The 19316-nt window shown below is 41.1% G+C and overlaps 1 protein-coding gene across 4 annotated transcripts in view; it reads left to right on the top strand.

Moving 5' to 3' along the window:
* The window catches only part of SLC16A12 (solute carrier family 16 member 12), an 81825-nt gene extending 63168 nt beyond the window's left edge, over positions 1-18657 (top strand). For all 4 annotated transcript variants that reach the window (XM_037496624.2, XM_054690286.1, XM_037496626.2 and 1 more), the window contains 5 exons: positions 5605-5708; positions 8096-8239; positions 11327-11906; positions 13768-14027; positions 16666-18657. In XM_037496624.2, the coding sequence (XP_037352521.1) occupies positions 5605-5708; positions 8096-8239; positions 11327-11906; positions 13768-14027; positions 16666-16928 (1351 nt within the window). In that variant the 3' untranslated portion in view covers positions 16929-18657. The remainder of the gene's footprint in view (positions 1-5604; positions 5709-8095; positions 8240-11326; positions 11907-13767; positions 14028-16665) is intronic.
* The last annotated feature ends 659 nt before the right edge of the window (positions 18658-19316 follow it).

Raw genomic sequence — 19316 nt, 5'->3', positions numbered from 1 at the left:
ACCATCACCTCAGTCCCCTGTGCTCCTCCCTCCCTCTGATCCCTCTCCCTCCTCCTCCCCTGCAGGATGTCTCTGGTTTATGATTGTCTGTTTTTGCTTTGTTGTGTTTTGTACTGTTACTATTTTTTACACTGATGTCTTATTTGGTTTCCCTATATTCCTGCTATAAGTGAGACCATCTGATATTTTTCTTTTTCCTTCTGGCTTATTTCACTGAGCATAATTCCTTCTAGCTCCATCCCCATTGCTGCGAATGGCATGAGTTTATCTTTTGGTCCCTCTCTCTCCCCCTCCCCTGTTATATGTCTCTGAATCCAAAATATCTAAATCCCATACTTTTAATGAATGCATGACCTATACATTTAAAGTTCTTTATCTTCCAGTTACTTCTCGACGAACTTTAATCCTTCCCTTCCTTCCCTCTTTCCTTCCTTCCATACCTTGAGCCATGAACAATATTTAATGATCACCCAGTACATTAAAAGTATGGGATTTAGATATTTGGGATTCAGAGACATATAACAGGGGAGGGGGAGGGAGGGGGACCAAAACAGGGGAGGGAAAAGTGCAAGAGACTATGTATGGTAAAGGTTCGCGGGTGACTTGGTGGGAATTTTGTGGTGGGAATTTTATGGGGACTACACCTGCAAGGAAAAATCAACCATTATATAAAAGTGAACAATGATGTAAAAAATATGTATATATTTAAATAAATATATTTAATAAAAATAAGATATTTGGGATTCAGTGTAAGACATGGTCTTTGCTGTCACAGAGCAACAACTAGTAAAGAAATACAAGGGGAATTGCCATACAGTGTGGTAACTGTTCTGCATGTAGTGAAAACACTTAAGGGAGGTTTTATGTCCAGACTGAGGTCATCAGAGAGGCCTTCTTGGAAGAGTTGACTAGTGTCTTGAGATTAAAAGGATGAGAAGATTCAGAGGGCATTCTAAAAAGAAAAAAGATCTATTTTTATTACTTAAATTTATGAAAAAGCACGGGTGGCTTGCTACGAGTAATAGTTCAGTCTGTCTCAAGTGAAGAAAGCAGAGACAATAAGATGGGAAGAAAAGAGAGACAATAAGAAGGGCCAACCCCTGTAGGGTCTAACAAGGGTCTATCAAGTCATGCTAGATAGAGTCTGGAAGATGAGGATCTGATCTATGTTCTAGTAAGGACATTCTAGCCACTGAGTGTAGAATGTACTGAAGATCCAAATGGGATTTCAGTAAAGATCACTCAGGAGGGTTTTGGTTGCAGGAGAGAAGAGAGGTGTTGCAATGAATGATGAATGAAAAGGTGGGTAAAGACACGTGGAGGCTTTTGAGAGATGTGCATAAGGCAGGAGAAGTAGAAGCTGACAACTGATTACATCAGTGCTTCTCAACCAGGCTGATTTCTATTTGCAGGGGAATATTTGGCAGTGTCTGGAGATGTTTTGAGTACAGGCCAGGGATACTGTTACACACCCTAAAATGCACAGGACAGGCCCCACTGCAAGGAATTAATTGGCCCAATATGGCAATAATGCTTCAGTTGAGGAACCCTGGATGAAGGATAACTTAACTATTTTGATGATGAAGCTACATCCAACAAATTAGTCCTCACTTAAATGGAAGGCCTAGTGGTTAGGAAAATATAGCAGACATTTTACTACCAGTCTAGTGATCTTTAGGAGGTTAAGAAACCTCATAAAGTCTTTTTTGTTGTTGCTGAATTAACATCAGATTAAAATTGTTGCAGTTCATTCATGCTATAAAAAAACTTCTGCAATATTTTAATTAAATTTAAATTTACATCATCAGCCAAGTGGTTAATGTTGTCCTTTTTGTATTGTTAGTTGAGATTATGTTTCAGCTAGTTAGTCAGATTACGTTCCAAGCTCTAATCAATTATTCATATAGCATCAGATCTGCTGCAGCTTGTTGTCTGGCTTCTTAAATCAGTGGAGAGAGGACCACTTAGTGAAACTGTTTCGTGCAGTGCTCAGGGTGGGAGACAAGAATGGGACTGAGCTGAACGGGTGGCGGCCAGGTAGGTGCTTTAGCTGCTGGGTGAGTAGCAGCAGACTGGGTGCGGCTGTCAGTGTCCTCAGAGCCCTGTCACCTCCAGAGAGCTGCTGTTCCTACTGCCTTCCAAGGACTGCCGGAGGGGTACACAAAGGCCCCGCCATCTCATTAGGGATCAGTGCAGGATTTGTCAGGCCTGTATCAGTTTCACCTCTCTCTTCCCCTAATCCTGCTTCCATCTCTTTCCTTCTGCAAGTGTAGATTCTTTATACCCTGCATGTCAAGCTCCATCCAGCATCTGCTGGGTTGGGACAACTTAGCACCCCATTCCTTCCCCTTACTCTTTCCTGTCACCAGAAATGGCAACCAGTTGTGGGACCCAGTGCAAAATCAAAGTGCTTGTTCAAAAAGCAAGAAAAAGACACGCTGTTAGGACTAAAATAAAAAGCGTTTCTTTTTTTCAGTAGTGTCTCTTGATTTTTCCTGGTGTTTTTAATTTGCTACTTAGAGTTATTCTCAGTAAAGAAGAATAGAAGTGTTAAATTACTAGCACAAACTTGCCATGCACCTGTATATTACAGGTAAGCCCATCTTTGCTTTTCCTGCCTGTGATGGGCTAGTACAGAGAAGTAACATGAGTAGGAAAGGATGTAATAGGAATTCTTGGCCCTTTGTGTTTCCTAGAATAGCAGCTTCTCCTTTCTGCATTAAAAGCAAGTTTTGATTTGAAAGGAAAGCACGGCCTCTCTTGGGAGGGAAATCCTTCATCCCCCCAGTGCTAACTCAGTCACAGATGACACCCACTTACCTTGTACCTGAGCACCCACTCATCACCTGTCTCCCGTGCTCACAGGACCTCTGTAATGCCACATGTGATGTGCACGCTCTATTGTCTCCTTGCACTTCATGTTCCACTGGGCTTCACTTACAAAACACAATTCAAAGATCAAATTATTAGACATTTTGAGATGGTGACAGTTGAGTTAAACCTTGTTTTAAGCATTTGAATGCCAGCTTCTGGGCAACTGTATAGGTTGCACTCTCATAAAGCTGGTCCTGCCTAACACACCTGTGCTGATTCTCCTCCCTCTATACTTCTTCATCACTTATCTTCAATCCAACAGCAACTGGAGAGGAGAGGGTGAGTAAAATAACAAGCTACTAGGGGCTACTGAAGCTCAATGAATTGTAAGTTAGCCCTCTCTGGACAGACTGATTACCTTCTATCTCATCCCCAAGCCACAGGTGTGATTTCTTCCCCTGCTATGACTTAGTTCTAAAAGCTTCCTGTCTGAGTTAGGACATCACACTAATCTCTATGAGATTTATTCTGAGTTGTATAGTGATGCAAACTGTTGCTTTTGAATCATTTATGCATTGTTTTTCTTAACTAATTAGCTATTTTCAACATAAAAATATCTGTCTCTGTATGCCTCCCTCCATACCTATGTGTATGCATATTATACACACACATAATTCTTGATTGCATAAAAAATATCATGTTCAATGTCAATAATTCAAAATGCAGTATAGAGACAAAAGCCTCACTAGTCACATGTAACGACTAGACACATTTTGGTTTATATGCTTTCATACTTTTCCATTTACATGACCTGTTTTTTTTTTTTTTTAATTTTTGTGTAGAAGAACTGGGGTGTAGGCCAGAGTTGCAGGGAGTAAGAGGATTCACCAAAGAGTGGGAAGCAGAACAAGCATATATTAAAATACACTGCTAAGGGGAGCAGTGGGTGAGACAGGAGAGGTCTGCTGAACCATGTGTGGGTTAGCTCCCTGGGGATGGAACTCAGGCCCCAGTGGTGCTAGTCCCAAGACTTAACCCCTAGGCCGTCAAGAAGAGCCCTTACGTGACCTGTTTATATGGAAACAAAACAAAACAAAACAAAACACTCTCTAAACTATCTTGTAAGTTACTTTTTAACTTAACATTATATTGGGAGTTATTACCCAATCAATAAATACAGATAAAATAATTTTTAATACCTAACATTTCTTGTATTGCTATGCCATAGTTTATTTAAACAGTGTCTTGTTGATGGTCTGCTGGTTGGCTGCAATATTTGGTTCTTATAAGTAATTCTGCAGAATATATCCTTTTATATATTTATCTCATTCTAATCTTCATCCATTTATTAACTTTTATTAAAACCTAGAATTGAAATTACTAGGTGATGTATAACTTGTCAAAGTTTAACTTGTTTAACAACCTCTTAAAAGTTACAGACATTGAAGAATCCATCCATTGATGGGTATTTAGATGGTTTCCATATCTCAGCTATTGCAAGTAATGCTGCAATGAAGACAGGGATGAATGGATAAAGGAGAGGTATTACATACACAATGTAACACTATTCAGTTATGGAGAGCACATGAAGTATTACCATTGTGACAACATGTATGGACCCTGAGCATATTATGCTTAGTGAAGTAAGTTAGATGGAGAAAGACAAATACCATATGATTTTCATTCATAGAAAATAAAATAAACATGAATAAAACAAAACCAAACTCTTAGATACAGAGAACAAATGGGTGGTTACCAGAGAAGAAGTGGAGGAGGGTAAACAGGTAAAGGGGTTGGTTATATGGTGGAGGACAGAAAGTAAACTGTTGGGGGGTGATCATAATGTGGTATTTACTAGTGTTAAAGTATAATGCTGTAAGCTGGAAACTTACAAACTTATGCAGTTATATAAACCAATGTTCCTTCAACAAAAATTTATTTATTTTTTTTAAAGATTTTTTTATTTATTTATACAAGCACTGGATACAGTCAGAAGTGCGGGAGGGTGAGAGAATTCACCAGAGCCAGAGAGGAGAGCAGAGTAGGCAGACTGACGAGGTACACTGCTGAGGGGAGCAGTGGGTGGCAGGAGAGGTCTGCGTGCCATGTAGGATCCTCGCCTGGTGGTGGGGGATCAAATCGGTGCTGCAGAGGCTGCAGGCAGCTTCGCAACCCAGTGCTCAACCGCTGCGCCACCAGGGAGGCCCCAACAAAAATTTAAAAAAGAATTCACATTTTTGATCTGCCCTCTTTTTTTAAAAAAGATTTATTTATTTATGCATACAAGAATTGTGGTACAGGCCAGAGGTGGAGGGGGTGGGTGAGAGGATTCACCAGAGACAGAGTGGGGAACAGAACAGGCGGAACTATTGAAATATACTGCTGATGGGAGCAGCAGGTGAGACAAGAGAGTGTGAGACAAGAGAGGTCTGCTGCACCATGTGGGTAGCTTCCTGGCCCGCTGGGGATCGAGGCTGTGGAGAGCTTCACAGTACTGTGCTGAACCGCTTGTGCCACCTGCCCTCTTTTCCATCAGATCTTCCCCATAGGAATGGTCTTCACATCTGTTTGGCTTCCTCAGCTCCCATAATGGATATACACTTATTCTTATCCTTCATAATAGTCCAATGGTCAGCTTATGAATTCCTACTTATTATGGTCCAGCAGCAAACCACTGAAAATCAGTTAAAACCCAGAGACTTGAATAGCTGATTGAAACAAAATTTTAAACTCTGATTCAAATCCATTCAAGATTTTTTTTGTATAAAATACTTTCACTCTATTTTTCAGATGTATTTCAATTTTTTTTGTGGAGTTCCAAACATACTTTGCTCAGGATTATGCGCAAACAGCTTGGATCCATTCCATTGTAGACTGTGTGACTATGCTCTGTGGTGAGTATTACTTACCAGGGACACACTATTATTGTCTACACTCAAATTGGATCTGACAATGACCTTCTACTGCTTTTGATTACAAGTTTTCTTAAGGAGAGGGCAATGATAAAGAGTGAGTGGTAAAGATTATATATAAAGAAAATGTTGGTCCTACCTTCAGCCAAACCCAACCACACGTTGGTTTCAGCCAATGTCAGACGGAACGGGTAGTTCATACTCTTGAAAAGATATATAGATTTTGTCTTTCCATATAGAGATAAGGTTCTGGGCATCATAGGACTTGTCCAGGTTCTGTAAACAGTTAACTGTACAATATATGTTTGGCTCCTTTCTTCCAAATGCTGTGGTCCTGTAAGTCTCTAGTTATGTAAAAGTCACTGGATACAAAGCGAGCCATTTCTATGTGCTCTCCTTAAAAATATATGTGCTGTGTCAAAAATATGTGTGCTGTGTTCAAGTCTTGTTGTCATTGTATTTCCTTGCCACAGGGTTAAAAAATTGGCTCATGGATCTCATCATTTATCATGCATTAATCTTTATTCTCAGAGAAGTATTGGGAACTGATAGGATGATGCAATCAAAAGAGAAGCACAGCCCCCATGGCTGTTATTCTATCTTGGAAACCTCAAAAGTGCTATTTAGGGTGCACAGAATGTTCTAGAAGTTCCTGCAATCTCTCATTCCATCTTCACAGTAGAGGAAAACTAACCTTGGGGTTTTTCTTTTTATAAATTTCAATCCAAAGTTATTAAATTGGTGTCTTAGTTTCTGAGATTGGGTCAAGTTGAAATGATCTATTTTCAGACTAGACCCATTTAATTATTTCATTGAGCTGAATCCTGAGTATTTTAGAAACCCATCATTCCTCTTTCTTTTTTTAACAGTAAGGCCATCACTTGGTTTTCAGGGTGACATAGTTGGTCACAGCCAACTTTGTATGAGCACCCTGAGAGAGCCATGTCATCTTTCTCAGAGGGTACAGGTGACCCATTTCCGTCACTGTTATCTTTTGGAGGATAATTTTAGAAATAAATGACCTTCAGTGACCGATGTGGTCACAATGACCATGTGAAACACTGAGCTAACGCAGGGTCATGTTAGATAAAACATATTTAAATTCCCTGCAAAGACTGAGACCTGTTGTCCCAGTCACCAGTCACCACTTGCTCACCTGTTGAGCTCAGAGCATGGACAGAGGTCATAGCATCACCCCCAGGACACCCACTGGGGATGAACAGAGAAGTGAATGTTGAGTTTGGTGTAAATTTGTCATTTTCTAATATCTATAGCAGCAACAACATGGATAAATAGATATATTTCAGGAGATTCCTATTCTCCAGACAGGAGATTGCTATTCCCCTAGTCTATAGACTAGATAGGCCACTGTTTTAATGAGACAGGAGACATCAGAATGATGGCTAATTTTATCTTGCACATTTGAGTTGAGTTAGGCCCCAGTTTCAACCCGATCAATACAAAGATTATATACCACAGATACTAAAGAATTGGTTCTGCTGACTTTGTTACCAGGAGTACTGGCATTAGCATGAATTGTTCCTTAGAAAGAAATTCATGGACTTTCCCCACTCATCACCCCTGCAATCAGTCTGGGAGACCCAAGAAGCCACAGTAACAGGGTGAAATAACTCTGCCTTTGGTTTCAGGTGTGTTGAGCTATACTTCTTGGTGATCTTGGGCATATCATATTCCCTTCAATTTCTCCTTGGTCTCTTCCAACTTTAATTAAACTATAAGCCTGGAAGTTGGAATAATTCTGATATTTTAAACTATCCATAAAATGGGGCCAATCATAATGTTGCTGTGGACATCAAGCATTTTCCTAGATTTTCTGGGCACTGATTTCTTATTCACAGGGTTTCCCAAAGCCTGAAAGCAGGGATTTATCTGTGATCTTTCTCTCTAGCCTCTTTCTGTGTAACGCTGCCGGCTCCACATTGCTGCCCTCTTTCCTTTTCCACCATTTTAACGGTCATAATTATTGCTAAGGGTGCCTGACTAATACTATATGAAACATAGAAGGCATAGCAAGTGACATATAACTTAAACAAAGTATCTACCCACTGTTTAAAAAACAGCCCCTAATTTTGGAATCATGACTATACTGAAGTGTCAATGAGGAATGAGCACTGGAGTGCAAATCAGAAGACTTGATCATAACTCCATCTTTGTTACTTACTGTCCATGTAACTGTGCACAAGTTTTTTCCTGTCTATAGTTTTATCTGTAGAATGAGTGGGGTGGGCTTTATGATTTAAAGTTTCATCCATCACTGCTCTGCCTGTGCAACACTGTAGCCTTCTGACAGTGCCCTCAAGCCTTTCTATTTATTATTTAATAATTTCTGTTTATCATTGTTTTTGAAGCACCACTTGGGAGTCTTGTCAGTAACCACTTATCCTGCCAAGTGGGAATCATCCTGGGTGGCTTGCTTGCATCTACTGGTCTCATCCTGGGCTCATTTGCCACCAGCCTGAAGCACCTCTACCTCACTCTTGGCATTCTTACAGGTAAGGGTGCTTTGTACCACTGTGTCACCCTTCCCCATTCAGCAGTTATCACACACATCGACAGAAAAGTAATTCATAAAATATGAATTTTGTTAGATCACAATTTTGCTGACTTAGCTTATGTCTACCTATCTGGCAGTTAAAACTGCTGGAAATGCACTTGATTATACTACTGTAATGAAAAAGCTTCACTCCTTTCATTCAGTTAAATAAGCAAAATGGCAGCTGGCTTTCCCTTTGGCAGCAGAGCATGGCTGAGATTTTGTATTCAGAAAGAACAAGACATTAGCCATGGCCCCTTTCGGCAGCGATAATTTTCCCAATGTCTTTGCCAAGACATTGCAATACTATATGTTGTCGAGCAGAGTCAGTCCTGTTTTGTAGTGAGTATCGTTGTCCACTATATGGGGCTTTACAATTTAGAAAAGAAAGTCCCTTGTGGATATTACTGTACTACATATTCTCTCTCAATGTTCTAGAACTATATTTCAGAGAACCAGAGTGAACTTTGTAGAAGAGAAGCAACATGTCTGCCTTCCATAAGTCCTGCGGGGTTGTTATAGGGCAGCCCCGATATTGAACAGGTTGCCTGGCTGTGGGTCCTCACCCATGTGCTTAAAAGGGACTTATAATACTCCACTACAGGCATACACAAAAGATTAATAAAAGGTTTATTTACAAGGGATTTTAATGCGAGTCCTGCAGACCTAGTGTGCTTTATGGTGACCAACGCAAGAAAAATTACTTTGGGCTTGTCAACCACGGGTGAAGCTTGGAAACCACATTGGGCGCCAGCTGTTATAGGGCAGCCCCGATATTGAACGGGTTGCCTGGCTGTGGGTCCTCACCCATGCGCTTAAAAGGGACTTAATAATACTCCACTACAGACACACACAAAAGGTTAATAAAAGGTTTATTTACAAGGGAAAAGGAAATAAGGAAAATGTACAACTCAGGGAGAAAATAGGGAAATAAAGTCTTTAATGCGTCCTACCTGATCCGCCAACCTGGAAACCCAAAGGCACTCTCAGAGCTGGCCGGACACTGCGAGCTGGCGGAGAGCCAAAATTGGGGAACCCCTTCAAAGCCCACATGTCTGGCTTTATACCAACCTGGCTGCTTAACCCCACCCTCAGGTCCCAGCCACCTTCCCTTTGGTGGTGATGGGATTTGGAGTTCCCAGTGTCTTTGGCTTTGGCCTGGGGTGGGGTGGAGTCCACAAAGCCTATATGGAATTAGCTTTAGGACATCATTTCCCCCCCTAACAGGGTCAAGGTGGAAGTGGTTAATGGAACTGTAATAGCAGTTGCTCCATCTCAGAGAGTGGGAAGAGGAGAATTAACTGCTCTCTGTCATCAGGGTAGCAAGATCAGGCCACAAAAGGATATAATCGCAGACTGAGGCTACATATCTAGCTGTCAGCTAAAAATTGTGTGTGTCCCAGGTAGCCCAAGGGGCCTGACAATGAGTATGTCCTATCATCCCAGTTCGCAGAGCATGTCCTGGTGTTAGCACTGAGAGTCTAACATCTGGGAAACTCTCAGTCCAGCAAATTAGAATCATGTAATTAGAATCAAAATGAGAATCTCTGCAGTTGGGAACAGGAGCTGAAGGCAGTTCACCTTTTTCTTCCTTGATATTTTAGATGCCACCAATTCCAGGTTTTGAGCCCTTCAGATTTTCTTGATTTAAAAAGAATAAGAGGGCCTCCCCAGTGGCGCAGCGGTTGAGCGCTGGGTTGCGAAGCTGCTGGCGACCTCTGCGGCGCCGGTTCGATCCTCGGCTGCTCCCTGGCCATGGGAGGAGGGTCCCACATGGCGTGCAGACCTCTCCTGCCGCCCGCTGCTCCCCTCAGCAGTGTACTTCGGTCCTTCTGCCTGCTCTGCTCCCCGCTCTGGCTCTGGTGAACTCTCTCACCCTCCCGCGCTTCTGACTGTACCCAGTGCATGTATAAACAAAACGAACGAACAAACAAACAAACAAACAAACAAATAAATAAATAAATACATGCCTTAAAAAAAATAAAAAGAATAAGAACTAAAAATCTTTAAAGAGGTTTCCTGCTGACTTTAAGGGGATTTTTCACTTAACTCTGTTCATGTGTAAAATGGGCATGATGTTGCCCAATTATGTGAAATTACTCTGGAACTTTTATAGGGTCATATGTGCTATTTAAACCCTAATTCCAGAGTGGTCCAGATTATCAGAGTTGTGTCTTCAAAGGTAGTGAAAAGTTGAGGTAATTCTCTGGATATTTAAGGTATTGGGGATGATTGTCTGATTTTTTGAAATTAGGTTGTAGAATAGTTTTTAAGTTCCTTATTTCATTTTGTTCAAGAAGTCATATTTCCTTAAGGACTTTCTACCCAAGGAAAAAAGCCATATTTATGCTGTCCTTCTGAATTGTGGATGGCTGGTGAGGGGAAACTCATTTTCAGCTTGCTGTGGAAGACAGATTTAAAAGGGTTTAACAGGACCTCCCTGGTGGTGCACAGGGTTAAGACACAACCTATGAAGCTGTCTGCAGCCACTGCAACGCAAGTTCGATCCTCGGCGAGGGAGCTCCCCACATGGCGCAGCAGACCTCTCCTGACTCACCTGCTGCTCCCCTCGGCAGTGTATTTCAGTCAGTCTGCCTGTTTTTCTTCCCGCTTTGTCTCTGGTGAATCCTCTTACCCCCTGCAACTGTGGTCTATACCCCAGTTCTTGTATGCATAAGTAAATAAATCTTAAAAAAAAAAAAGGGTTTAACAGAAGGCCTGATTCTCTTTAATTCAATTTTATTCTGAAATATTTTCTTCCTACCCTCCTTCCCTCCTTCCCTGCCCTTCCCTGCCCACCTCTCCCCTCCCCCTTCTCTCTTTAAGTTATTTTTCCCCACCACAGTGCACCCACCACCAGCTCGCCCTGCATTGCACCATAGACCACTTCGCCTCCCTCCTCTCTGCTCTTTCTCCTCCATATCCCTCCCCGCTTGGTGTCTCAGTTCTGTAGTCAGCTGTCAAGGGTGAGCTTTTCAGCTGAAGTGTTTTCTTTCCCTGGCTGTTGACCGTGTACCAACGCTCACAGAACCCTCTCCATCCCCAGGTCTTGGATTTGCACTTTGTTACTCTCCAGCTATTGCCATGGTTGGCAAGTATTTCAGAAGACGGAAAGCCCTCGCTTACGGCATCGCCATGTCAGGAAGCGGCATTGGCACTTTCATCCTGGCCCCGGTGGTTCAGCTCCTCATCGAACAGTTTTCCTGGAGGGGAGCATTACTCATCCTCGGGGGCTTTGTTTTGAACCTCTGTGTTTGCGGGGCCCTGATGCGGCCAATTACTCTGAAAGAGGACCGGATAAGTCCAGAGCAGAGTCATGTGTGCCCAGCTACAAAGCAAGACTGTAAGCAGGAGTCTCCCTGTGCAACTTTGACCAAAGCATGGACGCAGACCTGCCCTTGTTGCTCCTTGCAGCAGGAATACAGCTTTTTACTGATGTCAGACTTCGTGGTGTTAGCCATCTCTGTTCTGTTTATGGCTTATGGCTGCAGCCCTCTCTTTGTGTACCTGGTGCCTTACGCTTTGAGTGTCGGAGTGAGTCACCAGCAAGCTGCTTTTCTTATGTCCATGCTTGGGGTGATTGACATTGTTGGCAATATCACGTTTGGATGGCTAACCGACAGGAGGTAAAACCTGCGAAACCACAATAGGTTCCCTGCCAGGGGACGTTAAGCTTTGAGTTTCCCCTCACCTCCTCACCCGATTGGATATTAACAAGTCTTCTTGCTTGAAGGGAGGCAACTCCCTTGCAGGTTCTTCTAGTCAGAGGCTGGCAAAATTTTTCTGCCAAAGGCCAGAGAGTAAACATTTTTGGCTCTGTGGGCACTTTAGGATCACGCGCACCCAACTCTGCTGTTGTGGCACAGAAGCAGCACAGACAGTGAACAGATGCAGGTGGCCACATGCCAATAAGACTTGGACACTGAAATTTGAGTTTCTCATAGAGTCTTTACATGTTGCAAAGTATTGTTCTTTAACTTTTTCCCCAACCATTCAAAAATTGAAAAATCATTCTTAGTTCACAGTTAGTACAAAACCAGGAGGTGGGCTGGATTTTGGCAGTTTGTCAACCCCTGTTCTAGATGGTTTCGCATGGTGGGTATGCCAAAATTGCAGAAGCCTACAGTAACTACAAGTTCTGGTGAGAGATTAATTCCACCCTAAATTAGTTCTCAGGTGAGATGACTTCTGGCTGGGTATTGTGCAGTTTCTTTTGAAACACCCCAGAGACTATCAATGGAAAGAAGAATAGAATCCAGTGAGACAAGAGAATCAGGTGCAATAAAAATGCATTATTTTTAGTTACTTAATAATGCTTGCCAGTGCAAATAGCAAATCATTTCATTATAAGTTTAAGCTTAGAAGCCAAAGTTATAAGAACTGCACTAAGTATTTTCTTCAGCATGTCTGCTTGGGTTGAAGAGAACAAGCCACTCTAATTCTCTTAAATGATGTCCTCATAGCACTTGAGCTGTGATCTGGGACCAGTTGGTTCCTCACATTTTATGTCTTTAGTAATTAATTAGGATCCAACTGCCATTCTTTAGCATAATGAATGCTAAATTTAGGATTAATTCCACATTGCTAATGGCTAAGGAAGAAGGAGGAGAGCAAGGGGTATCTCTACAGTCAAATAACTCAACAAGAACCAGCACAGCATGGGTCTGATACTGGGTTCTCTAGTCTGAAATATACAAAACCTAAGTTTTTGTGCTAACTCTGTCCCTTATTATCTCTGTAATCTAGGAGAAAAAAATCACCTAATCCTCTGATCCTCAAGGGTCTTCATCTGTAAAATGGGCCTGTGTAACAGTTGCCTATTAGTCTTATACCATTTTCTGAGGTTCCAATGGGACAATGGGTGGGAAAATGTTTATAAAGCACAAACTCCTGGTGCTGATGTTATATAGTCTCTGAAATAATTGCTATCACGATGGGTTTGGAGTTACTGAGGGGAAATGCAAAGGAAGTACTGCTGGGGAGGGCTTGACGTTACACTTAGTTCTCTTCCCCTTAGTATGATTCCTTGGGTTACTGAGCATGTCTGATATGCCATGTACAAAGGGATAATGTTTCTGAAGTCATGCAGCATGGAGGACTGCTGGAAACACTAGTCCACTGATGCTCTACATGTTATTTCACAACTCTCCTTAGAGTGACCCTATGAGATAGGTAACACTCCCATTTATAGCTACATATATTGAAGTTAGAGTTAGGCAATTAGTTAGGTGATAAAACTGGATTGAAACTCCTGTATTTCTAATTTTAGAGTATATATTCTTTTCTACCACACTTTGTTTCAGGAGATAAATCCTTGGATTTGCATACACAAATAGAAATAAAGGCAGTCAGACAAGGTGGATAACACACAATAGGGAAGCCACTTCAAGAAGTCACTGCGTTGCTCACTGCTGCATGGGCACAGTTCTGAAGCTGTCCGACAGGTCCTGTGGTTCCTGCACTCATCCTTGTTCTTCAAATCCACAGGTGTCTGAAGAATTACCAGTGCATTTGCTACCTCTTTGCCGTGGGACTAGATGGGCTCTGCTATCTCTGTCTCCCGATGCTTCAGAGTTTCCCCCTGCTTTTGCCTTTCTCTTGTACCTTTGGCTACTTTGACGGTGCCTACGTGACTTTAATCCCAGTAGTGACTGCAGAAATCGTGGGGACCACCTCTTTGTCATCAGCACTGGGTGTGGTGTACTTCCTTCATGCAGTGCCATACTTGGTGAGCCCACCCATCGCAGGTAAGTTTCCAGAGAGAATCCCAGATCTTCTCTTTGTTGCATTGATATGGGAACCCTGAACTCAAGTGAGGTTTGGATGTGACTTGGGAAAGAGTGAAGGAGGTAGCGATGCAAGGCCACCAACACATCATGGTCTCATTTACATCCTTGTTTTATAATCTCCCAATCAAGTGGAGGCCTTAGACCACCTGAAAGAAGAAAGTTCCAAATTGGGTTCTTGATTTCATTCCACACTAAAGATGGGAACAATGGAATGGAACAGCTGTTTAGACTTACGAATAAGTCAGGTACATTCAGAGGGAAGCCTGGTGGGTGTACAGGATTCTGCTGGTGAGTGTGGGCAGTGAGGCTGGCATGACTAAGTACTGGTGTCCCAGTGGAGTGTCTTGAGTGCCAACCAAGGGAGCCGGGGTCCTATATTCTTCAGAGACTATTGATGGTATAGTTTTTATGCACAGAAGTATTGTGGTAAAGGGCATTTAAAAAAAAAAATGTGATCTAGCAATTGATCTGGAACTACAGGGAAAAACAGGATTCCATTTTCATAGTTTAAGAGCAAACTGATAAAGTCTTGAACTAGGGCTGATGCAGCAGAAATGGAAATGACTCTGGGGGCAAGGGACAGTTTTGGGAAAAGTCAACTGAATTTAGCATCTGGAGGTGATTGAGGGAAAGAAGTCAGAGATAACTCAGAAAAGAATGGCCTGGTTGAAAGAAAAAGGGAAGTTGGTGAAAGTATCTTTGCCAGAAAAAGTAATGACTTCAATGTTTTGACATACTCAAATATCTGAACTACCCACTGAAATGCTCAATAGAGCTGTTTAAAGATGAAATCTAAGCTTTAGAGGAAGGTCAGATTTGGGAATCATCACATAAAGCATCTAGAATGTCTTATAAACTGTAAAATGCATTCAAAATGTAAAGCATGATTAAACAAGTAATTCAACAAATATTTATTGCTTGTGTACATCAACATGGTGTCTGGCTTTGTGAGCATAGCAGTAGACAGGTCAGAACTGGTTCCTCCTTCCAGAGTATGTGGTCTAGAACAGTGTCTCTCAGAATGAGGTGGTGGAACTACTTGCATCAGGCCTCAGAACCCCCTCGGGCCCTTGTTAAAATGCACATTACTTGCCCTTCCTACTGTGATCTGAATCTAGTGGTGTGTGTACAGTCTCACTCCATTTTCTGGTGATGCCCGTGTATAGACTGAACAGCTGGTCCAGATGATTCCTTCCTAAATTAAAGCTGAGTGAATGAAGGTCTCTGATGAAAGGCAAAAGAGAAATAAGCTACACATTTGAGTAGAAGGAAGAAAGGGATTTTTTTTTTAAGAAGGCAGGATTTCGGCTTCAGTTGCTGTTGTGAATAGTTTACAGTAATTTCCAAATTCCAGCACTTGCTAAAGCAAAAAACTAGGGGACACTGCCACTTGAATGTTGCAGATGGACTTCCCTGAGCAGTTAAAACTCCCCAGAATAGAACTATATGTTTAGTGCTTTATTTTTGAAAACTGCACTTGAAATGTAGTCATCCTCTCCCTCTATAGTCAATTATTGTCGTTACCAACTTTCAGGAGCCATATAATTCTGTTAAAAAAGTCACAATACATAAATGGGATTGGGATTCCCAGGATCCTTTTCTCAGTCCTCCGCTTTTGTTTGGCAAATCAGATATTATACTCATTACCAGGTATTAGAGGACTAGGAGGTGCATTCTTATTGAAATGTTGCCTTTAGCTAGCTACCTTTAAAACAAAAACTCTCAGTCTCTTCTGTTTGATGCTACAGGAACACATAAGGAAATCATACAATAACTGAAATTAACTACTGAGAGTAGTTTGGATTGCTGGAAACTTCGTGAGGCTTATCACAATGTCTGCCTGCCATTTTTTAATCAATGGAACTGAAGTGGGTAGGGGAGAAGCCACACGCTTCTCTGATGAATTTTTCTGGGCATTATGTAAAGTTTGGATGAATTTTTAAGAACTTTTAAATCACAAAATAATTGCTTGTCGAGGTCTAATTTTATCTCATTTGACTCTCTCTCTGATCATTGTGGCACATGTCTTACATAGCATATGCCCTGGAGTGCCTCAAAATTTAGACCTTGAATAGATACTGAGATTAATTTGTTGCAACGAGAGATGTAATAGCAGGATTATGTCTTCTGAAGTCCACACCTGCAATTTCTAAAATGTTTTGAAGTTTCTATTTTCAAGTCGGATGGGGTACAGTGGCTGGATCCAAATGAATATTTGTATTCCACTTCGCCCAGAAGCATGTGGTGTTACAGTAGTGCGCACAGACGTTGGGAATACTACTAGGATTCCGTATGATTGTATTCTCTCAACACCCTGCTAACTGGTCCCAACAGCAATCATTTGAATGATGCTATTTTTATCTTTTCTGTCACATCTTATGGAATTAACAATACTAATTAACTGTTATCATGTGCTTATTAAGAATATGACACTTTTCTGATAATTTAGCATAATAACAACAATCCATTTTAGAAGTCAACATTGTAATGGCGGTGTTAGCAATCCATTGTGCTTACCTTGCAATTGTCAGATCTGAGAGAGGTAAATAATTGAATTTTTGACTCAACAATATAACTCCACTGTTACTTATTCCAGGATGGCTGGTGGACACGACTGGCAGCTACACTGCAGCATTTCTTCTCTGTGGATTTTCGATGATATTTAGTTCTGTGTTGCTTGGCTTTGCTAGACTTGTAAAGAAGATGAAAAAACCCCAGCTGCGGTTTGTTGCCAAAGAATCTGATTCCAAGCTGCAGCCATGGACCAATGGGTCGGTGGCTTATTCTGTGGCGAGAGAATTAGATCAGAAAAATGGGGCCTCTGTGGCTGCGCCAGTGCCTGGCTACAACCCCATATGACCATGGCCGTGAGCCTGGGAATGAATCTTCAGGGCTGAGAGAGGTGGGACCATGTGCCTGAACACATTTGTATGTTTCCAAGCATTTTATTTTGGCTGAAACATTGCCTTTCAAGAAAATTATTATTTTGTTAACATGCCTATAGGTGAAAATAGCAAATGACAAAGCAAGTTTGACTCGCTCAGAGTTTTCTCATTTGGGACTTGGACTCAAAATTCAACTCACACCTTTTGGACAATGAGCTGCACCTCATGGACGACATGAGGATGTAACTGCTGTGGGCAGTGATCATTAGACACTGCTTCAAGACATGACTGAAGTAGATGACCCTGGTCCGCAGTTTTGTCCCAAACTTTCTGCCCCTCCATTGTCCCTGTACCATTAGGAGGTGAAAGGAAATGCTAACATACAGGTTTGCTACTTTATTATGCTGTTCGCAGAAGGAGAGTCAAGCTGTGGTGCTGGAAGGAGAAGCTGTCAAAATCTTTCCATAGGGGAGTTTCTCAGTAATGACTGTTAATTTTTTCTTTTCCACCTTGTTTTTCTTTCTTTTCCCTCTTATTCTTCCAGCCAGCCTTTCCTCTGCCAATGGGTAGATACCACTTTGAGAATCCAAAGAATCATGGACTGTCATGGCTGAAAGAGGTCTTAAGGGGTGGCTGGTTAGATCTTTTTAAAGTTGTCCACTGGAAACTAAAAACTTATTTCCTAAGACTATGCCCCAGGCATTAACTTTTGTTACCATCTCCTATAGTACTTACTCTAAATTAAGGCAAAAGTAGCAAGTCACAAGGGCAATTTCTCACCCTTACCTGCAATGTTAACACCAACACTTTCCATTTTTTTTTTTTTTTCATTAGAAATAAAACTCTGATTTAAATTGCAGACACATTCCTGTTAGGAACAGAAAAACGTTGGCAATATTCCACCTGGGCAGGAATTCAGTTCTTGAAACAGGTTTCTGGTGTTTTCTTTTCAGATCAGACATTTAGGTTCATCATTAGCTAAAAAAGACGTGTGTGGTTTTGCCTGAAGAAATATACTTCTAGAGATTCCTTTCTGTTTGTGTTAATTATGGTTCCAATGTCCACTGGTCTTCATCTTTTTTTGTAGATAATCACTGAAAATTTGGTGGACTTTTTCAGCTGAATGAGAAGTTTTAGGGGTTAGCCTCCATGTCCTAAGCCCTCTCGTTAAGTAGAGCTTTGGTCAGGGATTGCTCTCACATACTCATCGGATTAGAATAGTTTTCTCCTATTCTAAGTGCTCTACTTTTCTAGTTTGGGGATATGTTTTTGTCACAGGGTGCGGAGACAGAAGAGAAAGGACGAACCCCCAGTATGTTTCCAACCATTTTAAGTCCACAGAATTGTAAATCTAAATCCCAAGTCTTGTCACACCCATGAATGGAGGCTTGTGATACAATTGAATGGGGACTTTAATTGTTCAAAGGTTTAAAGTCTGCACCTCAAGGAAATATTTGGACCCTAAAGACCATTGACTCCTCTGTCTCCTGAGAAGCCTCACAAACGCCCTCGTAACTGCCAGGGGCACCCTGAGGAAAGACATAACTGGGAAGAAGAGCCTGGGCTGACTGAACATGTTTAACTAGAGTTTTTGCCTGTAACTGGACTATTTCATGAAATTACACATTAATACATTGCTCTCAGAATGAAACGCTGACTCGATTTTGAGTATTTCACAGTTGTTTCCTAAAAAGAAATTTGAATGCTCCTTATTTTTCTCTTTTACTTAGTTTGAGAATTTAGTTTTGAATCTATGTACTTTGTCATTTACAATTTAAAAATAAAGTTTGAAAATATTTGTAAAAAGTCAAAGTTAAAATGAAGTTATATATGTTCGGAGTAACGCTTTAATGTCATTCATTTTTTCAGCACTGTCAGTAACATTTAAATGTCAATTCTTGAATCTTAGAGTCCAAAGAGTTTTTGAACATGACTAGTTATAAATACTATACATACTTTTTCCTAGTGATGATCACAGTAAAATTTTATGTATGTGTTTCTGCAGTTTAAGTTCTCTGAAGTATCATAAGTATTCATGAATAATGAACATAGAGATAAGAGCTTTTAACAATTTGTATAAGCTATTTGGGATATTTTTACTTCATACTGGCATAAATTTATATTTTTTACTTTCCTTTTGGGAGCAGGACTAATAGGAAGGAAAATGTAAATCTTTGAGTCTACCATTGTCATCTACATAAAATTCTACTGTTAAGGTTCCATGTGCTTGTACTGTTTATTTAAAAATGGAGGGATATATGAGAATGATGTGTTTCATGAAATTAAGAACAAAATTGTAGTGGGATGATTCTACATCTTAAATTTAAATTTAAATTTAAATTTCTTTAAATTTATCTTCATA

This window comes from Talpa occidentalis, unplaced genomic scaffold, assembly GCF_014898055.3.
Source record: "Talpa occidentalis isolate TD23 unplaced genomic scaffold, MPIMG_talOcc4v2.1 talOcc4.8, whole genome shotgun sequence".
NCBI lineage: Eukaryota > Metazoa > Chordata > Mammalia > Eulipotyphla > Talpidae > Talpa > Talpa occidentalis.
This window is presented reverse-complemented; position numbering and strand designations above follow the sequence as displayed.